Source organism: Cherax quadricarinatus, chromosome 33 (assembly GCF_038502225.1).
Source record: "Cherax quadricarinatus isolate ZL_2023a chromosome 33, ASM3850222v1, whole genome shotgun sequence".
Taxonomy (NCBI): Eukaryota; Metazoa; Arthropoda; class Malacostraca; order Decapoda; family Parastacidae; genus Cherax; species Cherax quadricarinatus.
Window position 1 is genome coordinate 758,950 of NC_091324.1, and position 11,007 is coordinate 769,956.

The following is an 11,007-nucleotide window of genomic DNA, read 5'->3' on the forward strand; positions in this document are numbered from 1 at the left end:
TTCTATCAAGTCGCTGCAGTGGTTCTATCAAGTCACTGCAGTGGCGTTTTTTCCCATAGTTGCTGCGACTGAAGGCGTCTCCAAGCAATCAAATATTTTATTAAGAGTTCAATATTAAGTTCGTGTCAAAACAAAGGTATACAGTATAGGACTCATCTATACTTGTCTGAAACTCTAAGTTATAAGGAACTGTAGATGAATGAACAGAAGCGAGGACGAGGGGCTCGAACTGCGGTCCGTAAACTGACAGTAGTAATCCTTTCTGTTACGAGGCCTAGGCTAGCCTGAACGGTAGTGATGGAGTGTCAATTTATGGACCGCGGTTCGAGCTTCTCGTCCACCCTTTTGTTTATTCATATATCAATACATAGTTACATCTATAATCTATACAGCTACAATCCATATATCTTTAATAATTATACACACAAATTATTATTATTATATATATAATATATATATATATATATATATATATATATATATATATATATATATATATATATATATATATATATATATATATATATATATATATATATAGAAAGTTAAAATAAATATATATGTACAGGGTTGACACGGCACATTTACATGATGCTTATTTTGATTTTTTATCATAATTTAGATAGTGGAAACAAACACACATGTGCAACACTTGGACATTTTATTAAGATGTTTCGCCCACTGGGGGGCAAAAAGTACACTACACAACATGGAAGAATAGAGACCAGAGTGGACAAAGGTCGACTGAATAAAGTGGGTCACGTCCGGTAAGGAGCGCGAGTCACTTGCTCGTGTAGTGTGTGGCGGTTTAAGAATTAGTTTAGCGAGCACAATTAACATGCTAACCCTTCCTTAGTTCTGGGCCAGTACGAGACTGATCAAGGCAACCTTCAGATTATGTCGCTTACGCAAATCATACGCCTTTAAGACTAATCTGCCCCCTTTTGAAGTTTCAACAGGTGACCTTGTGTGTTCCGGCATCTCAGACAAGAGTTCAACAAGGTATGTTGTACACGTACTTGTGCTCTCTCTGTTCTAGACTAAAGGGCCTCTCGTCCACGTTCACCTAGTCTACCCCTCGGGGACTGACACCTGCGCTGGTTCCTGTCGACCTGGCATAAGTATCTTCTGATAAATTAGACACATGTGCAACACTTGGGTGTCCTTAATGAGGAAACGTTTCGCCACACAGTGGCTTCATCAGTCCATACAAAGGAGAATGGTGAAGAACAGGAGTTTGAGGTAATCAGTCCCTCAGCCTTCAGTCTATGTGGTCAGCCCATCAATTTTGGAAAGAATACAGGATATGTGCGGAGAAGTAGCTCATATACCGTAGGCAGGAGAGGTGCAGCACATATGCTGTATTCTTTTCAAGACTGATGTACTAACCACATCGACTCAAGGCTGAAGGACTGATTACTACAAACTCCTGTTCTTCACCATTCTCCTTTGTATAGACTGATGAAGCCACTGTGTGGCGAAACGTTTCCTCATTAAAGATAACCAAGCGTTGCACATGTGTCTAATTTATCAATGTGTCGGTTCTCTGAACCATTCATCGACATAAGTATCTTCTCCCCACAGTTTGTCGGTATACAAACACCGACTTTTACCAAAATATCACCGACTACCTCTGCAATGCCCATAAACTGGAAATATAGCATCACTTGCTACCGACTGTCTTCATGCGCATCCTGTACATTCATAACCACTTTGTAGGCAAGACGCAAAAAATACACTAATATAAATCAAATGTTTCCGTAGAAGAAATCCTGAGAGCAAATTTAATTTTATAACAATTATGTTGAGAGAGTGAGGCGTGTGCCGGAGAAGACAGCCAGTATGGAAGGTACTATGATGTTACATACAACTTCTCAATATGCAGACTATTTTTTGTTCGCCACGGGCGAAATGTTTTTCATTACCTTGAGTGTCGGTACATTTATATCAAATTCTTTTCTCAATATTGAATGCGTTACCAGAATAACACCTACTGTCGTTTGCTTTAAAATTAAGTATACTTGATACTTCTCAACATAAACAAATGTGTTAAAATTTCTTTAAAAAATGTGTAGACTATTAATGTCTTTTATTTTATGATAATATGTTAAGAAAAAATAAGTGTTCATGGGGTATGTGTGAATGAGATTCATTTTAGGTGTTTGGTCGCTGTCAACAATAAAAGTAAGAGTGGGGAGAGAGAATGGGGCGGGGAGAGGGATAATGGGGCGGGGAGAGGGATAATGGGGCGGGGAGAGGGATAATGGGGCGGGGAGAGGGATAATGGGGTGGGGAGGGGGATAATGGGGTGGGGAGTGGAATTGGGACCGCGAGAGGAATTGAGATGGAGAAAAATCCTGTTTCTCTCCTGGTACGAGATGCCCAACTTGAATCCTTCCCTTCGTCCCCACACACTGGACGTCAGCACACACTGTCAGCAACAACACTGTCAGACTATCATTATATTCTCTTAAAAACAAGGACGAGTGAGCACGTCACTTACCGTCATAAATAAAAGTCAAGTAAGCGGATGATTGTCATAGTACAATGTCCAGTGTCTTAAGCAAACCTTAAAAAAATAGTTAACAAAAATATGGGCAAATTATCTGATTAAAATACGTAGTTTAAACTACAGTTGTACTCAGCCTAAAACAAATCCTCTATAAGAGGTTTATTGAAAATAAAATATATATTTATTTTTACAAACACACAAAATACATACAGCAACATTAACACACACATATGCACATACAATCCATATATACTGTATATAACTATATATATAACTATATATATATATATATATATATATATACATATATATATATATATATATATATATATATACACATATATATATACATATATATATATACATATATATATACATATATATATATACATATATATATATACATATATATATATACATATATATATATACATATATATATATACATATATATATATATATATATATACACACACATAGCACTGCCGGAAGACAGAACTGTTTTGTCATTAGCTATGATCCTCGCAACCGAGAAGCTAGTCACTATTAGACAGTGGTAGTGGTAGCTATTTACCTCTAAAATGAAGTATTTAAACTTAAAAGACTGAGGAGTGTGTTGATCATGGGATCAGAAATTTAGAACTATAACACTATACTAAGATTGTGTTGGTGTTTGGTGAGCGCCCAGAGAGCAGTGCATGAGAGAATGTCACCTCGTCTTGACCAGTTGGCAGTGTGCGCGAGCGTCTCGTTACCTTCCTGTCTACACACTGAACCAAACAATTCCGGTATTCTTCCCTTGATGAAGAAAGGTATACTCTTATCCTCAGCACATGTACAGTGTGTGTGAACTTCGTTTTCCGCGCTCTCAACTTTCTCATCCAGGATGGTTCTCACGTTAGAGGCCGCTATAACCTGGGCGAGCATGGACGCTGGGGTTTGTGACTGGCTTTGATAAGTTAATATAAGTTCTTGTGAAGAGGGAACACCCGCTGCCTTGACTAGTGCCTCGCCTCCAGCCAGTACCTCTCTCCAGGATTGCCTCGTGTCACTGTGATGGTCCTTAGTACGACACAGCTGCAGTGTCCAGGTGACGACGGCGAAGGTGGCAGCGTTGGTAGGGAAGGCACGGAGGAGAGAAGAGTTCAAGCCCCGGAACATGACTCCCAGGCCTTCTTCAGCAATGCTAGCTTTAGTACAGTGCATGATTCCTTTGTATTTGTTGATGCCACCAACCCCGTCAGCCTGTGCCAGCGAAGGTAAAACGATCTGAGCTATTACGGTTCGTTACTTAATTCTTAAAGATACAAATATTTGAAAAATGTGAAAACTATGAGCGATTATTCCTACATGAAATTTGGGAATATACAAGTTTTTAACAAATGCAGTGGAACCCCAGGAAGGTCAGTCCTCATTGTTTAATTGGGTTGAAACTCTACTCGAAGAGAAATTAAGGACGCTTGGCACATATTCACCACCAACCAAGAATACTTTAAAACCTAAACCATCAGTGAATATAGACAGACAGACCTGTTAGTGTATATACACCCAGTCAAGTACTAAATAAATAGTTCAAGGAGTGTCAAGTGTTCTACTGCTTACCTGTAGTCTTGACTTGACAACGTCCATGGGATAACTGACAACCCAGGACAATGCTCCAGCAAAGCCACCACCAGCGAGCACTGCCAGAGGTGATATACTGTTGTCACTCGAGGCCCAGGAACGAGTTAGGTACTCGTAGATCAGGAAGTATGATGCTATACCTGGCACCTGCAAATACAAAGGCACCATCAGTATACTTTCCAACTATAACAAATTATCTTGCTTTAGAAGGACACGTAGGGAAACACTAGGACATATTTATTAGAAAACGTTCCGGTTCTGGGACCTTGATCAAGGTCCCAGAACCGAAACGTTTTCTAATAAATATGTCCAAGTGTTTGCTCAAGTGTCTTTCTAAATCAATTTGTCGGTATACATTACAAAGGTTTATATCAAATTCTCTTACAATATTTTGAAAACATTCCTATACTAAAGTAACACACACACATACATTTCTAAAGCCTAGGTCGAAGTTAACTTTGGGAGAGACAAGAAAACCATTGACTATACAGAGCCTCACCCAGGAGACGCACAACACAGAGCCTCACCCAGGAGACGCACAACACAGAGCCTCACCCAGGAGACGCACAACACAGAGCCTCACCCAGCACACACACAATACAGAACCTCACCCAGCACACACACAATACAGAGCCTCACCCAGCACACACAATACAGTCTCACCCAGCAGACACGCAATACAGAGCCTCACCCAGCAGACACAATACAGAGCCTCACCCAGCAGACAATACAGAGCCTCACCCAGCAGACAATACAGAGCCTCACCCAGCAGACAATACAGAGCCTCACCCAGCAGACAATACAGAGCCTCACCCAGCAGACACACAATACAGAGCCTCACCCAGCGCACACAATACAGAGCCTCACCCAGGAGAGACGATACAGAGCCTCGCCCAGCAGACAATAGAGCGCTTCACCCAGCGCACACACAATACAGAGCCTCACCCAGCACACACAATACAGAGCCTCACCCAGCACACACACAATACAGAGCCTCACCCAGCACACACACAATACAGAGCCTCACCCAGCACACACACAATACAGAGCCTCACCCAGCAGACACACAATACAGAGCCTCACCCAGCAGACACACAATACAGAGCCTCACCCAGGAGACAATACAGAGCCTCACCCAGCAGACACACAATACAGAGCCTCACCCAGCAGACACACAATACAGAGCCTCATCCAGAAGACAATACAGAGCCTCATCCAGCGCACACACAATACAGAGCCTCACCCAGCACACACACAATACAGTCTCACCCAGCACACACACAATACAGAACCTCACCCAGCACACACACAATACAGAGCCTCACCCAGCACACACACAATACAGAGCCTCACCCAGCACACACACAATACAGAACCTCACCCAGCACACACACAATACAGAACCTCACCCAGCACACACACAATACAGAACCTCACCCAGCACACACACAATACAGAACCTCACCCAGCACACACACAATACAGAACCTCACCCAGCACACACACAATACAGAACCTCACCCAGCACACACACAATACAGAACCTCACCCAGCACACACACAATACAGAACCTCACCCAGCACACACAATACAGAACCTCACCCAGCACACACACAATACAGAACCTCACCCAGCACACACACAATACAGAACCTCACCCAGCACACACACAATACAGAACCTCACCCAGCACACACACAATACAGAACCTCACCCAGCACACACACAATACAGAACCTCACCCAGCACACACACAATACAGAACCTCACCCAGCACACACACAATACAGAACCTCACCCAGCACACACAATACAGAACCTCACCCAGCACACACAATACAGAACCTCACCCAGCACACACACAATACAGAACCTCACCCAGCACACACACAATACAGAACCTCACCCAGCACACACACAATACAGAACCTCACCCAGCACACACACAATACAGAACCTCACCCAGCACACACACAATACAGAACCTCACCCAGCAGCACACACAATACAGAACCTCACCCAGCACACACACAATACAGAACCTCACCCAGCACACACACAATACAGAACCTCACCCAGCACACACACAATACAGAACCTCACCCAGCACACACACAATACAGAACCTCACCCAGCACACACACAATACAGAACCTCACCCAGCACACACACAATACAGAACCTCACCCAGCACACACACAATACAGAACCTCACCCAGCACACAATACAGAACCTCACCCAGCACACACACAATACAGAACCTCACCCAGCACACACACAATACAGAACCTCACCCAGCACACACACAATACAGAACCTCACCCAGCACACACACAATACAGAACCTCACCCAGCACACACACAATACAGAACCTCACCCAGCACACACACAATACAGAACCTCACCCAGCACACACACAATACAGAACCTCACCCAGCACACACACAATACAGAACCTCACCCAGCACACACACAATACAGAACCTCACCCAGCACACACACAATACAGAACCTCACCCAGCAGACAATACCCAAGTCTTGTACTGAAGTCAAACAACCGACTGTGAGCTTCAATGTTCAACTGACTGGTTGAGAGGAAGGGTTGTTTTTATAAGGTCTTGTGACTTGGTTTAGTGGTACTGTGTTTATTTTGTATTTAAAAAAAATTATAATGCATTTTACTGATCTTTTATATCTAAGCATTCCTATAAAAATAAAATTTAGGAAAGACTGACGTCTCTAGCGATAGTGATGAATTGTCCCCTGAAGAGTCCTCTCCACCCCTCTGTGGTATATATCTTCTTCAAGCAGTCCAGTGGACTAGTGTAAGTGGCACAGTTGTTGATGGTGGTGGAAGATGAGGCAGCGACAGATAAGGTCTTGACAGACGTAGCTGACATTTCCGTCTGTAACTGGACGCGAGTTTTAACCAGCTCCATCGGTGACGACACGAATGACTGGAAGAAGCCAGCCACAGCGCCACACACCAACTGTGACCTGCAAGTGATGGAAAGCTTTAAATTATTTCACTATTTCTACCGCAGAGTGACAAAGTTCTCACATTATCTCTACTACAATAGTCACGAAGAAAAATCATAAATATAAACCACCAATGAAGGGCCTGCTACTTCATGCCAAGCAAAATCCCTCTTGCATCCACTAATTCAGTATTTAAAACAAATTAAAATTAACCAAAGCCTATAATACATGTTTTTTAATTCTACACTGAAGGTGAATTTTATAAAATGCAGAAACACAACACTGCAACATTCAATGTTGAAAAGAGGATGAGAGTTCTCAGTACCTGAGAGAGTCTGGGTCATGCAGGTGTTTGGTCATGTTACCGTGGACGCCGAAGACTATGGCGTTAACCAGAGCAACGCCAGCCATAGGTGATGACATGCCCTTGTAAAGCCCACGTACCTGACAGTGAAAGAAAAAACGGTTAATCGGTTTCACAAACCACAAACTTAAAATGAAACTGAAGAAATTTTGATCCTTCCAGACAATTATCAAGCCGCGAGTTAGTTACCAATTATCCTCGCTACAGTATTGTGGCTTCGTATATCTGTCTAGGAAGGTCGTATCTTGTGTATGAATATTTACCTTACACTATATTAAGTAAAAAAAAAATATGTTTTTGACATTTTCAGCACGATTAAACAAACAAGGAAACTAATAAGACATACCGATTCTTTTTTGACGGTTTCGCTGAGACAATGCCAAGTTCCTCGGTAGCGCGGGTTCTTGAAGTCTTGGGTCTGGATCCGCACCTGATGAAAGAAAGTTTCCGAACCTTGAGATACAGAATGTAAGAGTTATTGCTTATTAAAGGTTAAGACGGAAAAAATCCACATGGAGTGCTTGCACTTCGGAGGTCCACAAGCCAAATTAAGGAAGGAAAAATCCAAAGGTCCTTGACATCATAACCTTAGAATAAGCAGTAGTTACATTAGCGTCTAAGCCTAAATTAACTGCGTAGTGAATTTAAGATTAATAAAATACTGACCATCTTCAGTGATAAGAGAAGTTAAGGAAGAATTTATGTATTAGTATTTCAGTAATAAAACTTTAGTTGCAGATGTTTAAATGCTTCAGGAGAAGTAATTATTTTAATTTCAAATTCGGTATGTCCACTTTTTCATACAAATTCATGTGGTGTATAGACATACTTGTGGATATACACACTACAGAAACGGTAAAATTACTAAATGTATGCAAACTGATGTACTAATGAGATTTTTAGAAACTATAATATACACAGTATTGAAGAAATGTGCAAAACGAGGATTTTGAAAATCATTAGTTTATGGATCATTGAGAAGTTTGACGGTAGTACAATTATACAAGCAGAAACATAAGTGTTATATTGTGCAATTTGTTCAAATTTCACAATGTTCTGTACGTGTAACACTATATGCCAGGAAAACTTTAAAGCTAGTGCTATTGCGCGTACACTAGCACCTGTGTAAACATGCGCACGCGGAGATGAGAGCCTTTGGAACCAATGAACACTTGTTTAGGGATGGAAAATCCTGTCTTATGAACTTTATCTCTGGAGTTCTATGACAAACTCAGAGACAGCAAGAAAAATTACGCTGGGCGGACTGCACGGTCTAGGACCTCATGAAAGTATCTGACACAGTACCAGGTAGGGACTGTGTCATGAGGCACAGGTTACAAAGGCGCAGTACCTCACTTTTAACACATATCAGAAGGGATAGAGTCTTGCGTGTTACTTTTTGCCCAGGTAAAACTAATAAGAACAAAAGCAAGACAGGAGAGGATAACTCCAGCGAGAGGACAGACTGCAGATGTGTTCCATGAAGCGGTTTCCAGAATACGAAGAATCAAGTTTATGCAAGTGTAGGCGAGGTTACTAGTAAACCGAACACGGTGAGCATGGGCGGAGAAAAACAGTAAACACGATAACTAAAGGTACCTGGTTAAATATAAAACAAAACATATCGCCAGAATTACGCAAACCGTAGCATTTCGCCGGTATTTGCAAGATTAGCTAACTTCAGAACTAAGGTTTTTAGCAAACAATCCGTCAGAATTTTATTCATGACATATGTTAGGTCATTCACTATGTGACACCAGCATGACATAGGTCAGGTCATTCACCATGTGACACCAGCATGACATGTTAAGTCATTCACTGAGTATGCGACACCAGCATGACACTCGCAATTGGTTAGGCAAGCGCGAGAGCTCAAAAATATTCAGAGTTCACCGTCACATGATCTGATCAGGTGATCTCCCACGCTGCTGGCCAACACACTGCTTTCTTTTAAATAATTCATTTCAATTAACTATTTAATTGATGGGATAAAGACAGATATGTTAAAAGCAGGTGGGGACAGTTTTTGGAGTGGTTGGTGCTTTTATTTAACAAATGTATGGAAGAGGGCAAGGTACCTAGGGACTGGTAGAGAGCATGCATAGTTCCTTTGTATGAAGACAAAGGGGACAAAAGAGTAAAAATTATAGAGGAATAAGTCTGTTGAGTATACCTGGTAAAGTGTATGGTAGAGTTATTATTGGTAGAATTATGAGTAAGACGGAAAGCAGGATAGCAAATGAACAAGGAGGCTTTAGGAAGGGTAGGGGGTGTGTAGACCAAGAGTTTACAGTTAAAATATAGGGGAACAGTATTTAGATAAGGGTAAAGAATTTTTTTGTGACATTCATGGATTTGGAAAAGGCGTATGACAAGGTGGATAGGGGGGCAATGTGGCAGATGTTGCAAATGCATGGAATAGGAGGTAGGTTATTGAAAGCAGTGAAAAGTCTTTAAGAGGATAGTGAGGTTCAGGTTAGAGTATGTAGGACAGAGGGAGATTATTTCCCAGTAAAAGTAGGCCTTAGACAAGGATGTGTGATGTCACCGTGGTTGTTCAATATATTTATAGATGGGGTTTTAAGAGAAGTGAATGCTCCGGTGTAGAGGTCTGAGCTTTGCTCATACCTCTACAACACAACTGTCCTCAAAGATTTAAGTTATACCATGAATTAAGGAAAGATCCTGGACTTCACCTTACGAAACAAAGCAAATACGATAGTAATTATGGACAAGGTAGATGTTAGTGGAAAAATGAACATGTTATTACAAGACGGGAGAACTTACGAGCCCCATAACTTTACACTACCTTATCCTGGGTTGTTAGCGTTACATTAACTGACATGATTTGGATAAAACCCCGCACAGCTGAGGGACGTCCGAACACATGTTCAAGGAAGAACACTCACACAGCAAACTAATATGGTTACACCAGCAATTAAAAACACATGCATATTAAAACCCAAAGAAGTGTGTAATCGTGCTCGGGGCATATATAGCTTATTATGCAGATACTCGCACAGTACTCCACTAGTAAAACTGGACTGTATGACCGCTGTTGCTTAGGTAACCAATTTACCGCACGCGTGTGGTAACACTGTCAACATGTTACCGCTCCAGAAATTTAAAATAAAAATATATATTTATGAGTTGGGCGGGGAGAGGGGAGGGATGATGGGAGGGGAGGGGGATGGGAGGAGGAGGAAAATGCCCAAATTTAAATAACCTGGCTATTTCTTTGGACTTTGTTGGAACATAAGAATGGTGGAGCACTACTGCAGGCCTACTGGCCCATGCCAGGCAGGTGCTACACAAATCCTACCCTTCTCACACAAGACATAACATATGGATATCTTTAATACCGAAACGTTCCATTGTACTCGAAATACACTAGAAACTTTTGGTTATTCGGAGCTTTAAACACATTTAGTTTCTAACTGTAGTGACCATCTCACACTTGTATTATAAAAATAATAATCACAAGCCAACTGTTTAAAAGTATATAAAAATCTATTTTTTCACATGT

At 41.4% G+C, this 11,007-nt stretch overlaps 1 protein-coding gene across 2 annotated transcripts in view; it reads right to left on the reverse strand.

The window, feature by feature from the left end:
• Window positions 1-2,981: 2,981 nt before the first annotated feature.
• LOC128693823 (mitochondrial basic amino acids transporter) overlaps window positions 2,982-11,007 on the reverse strand; it is a 59,522-nt gene continuing 51,496 nt past the window's right edge. The window contains exons 3-7 of one of the 2 annotated variants that reach the window (XM_070090754.1): window positions 7,828-7,911; window positions 7,443-7,561; window positions 6,874-7,135; window positions 4,115-4,282; window positions 2,982-3,757 (exon numbers count right to left, since the gene is read on the reverse strand). In XM_070090754.1, the coding sequence (XP_069946855.1) occupies window positions 3,155-3,757; window positions 4,115-4,282; window positions 6,874-7,135; window positions 7,443-7,561; window positions 7,828-7,911 (1,236 nt within the window). In that variant the 3' untranslated portion in view covers window positions 2,982-3,154. The remainder of the gene's footprint in view (window positions 3,758-4,114; window positions 4,283-6,873; window positions 7,136-7,442; window positions 7,562-7,827; window positions 7,912-11,007) is intronic. The other variant, XM_070090755.1, reaches the window with a different exon arrangement.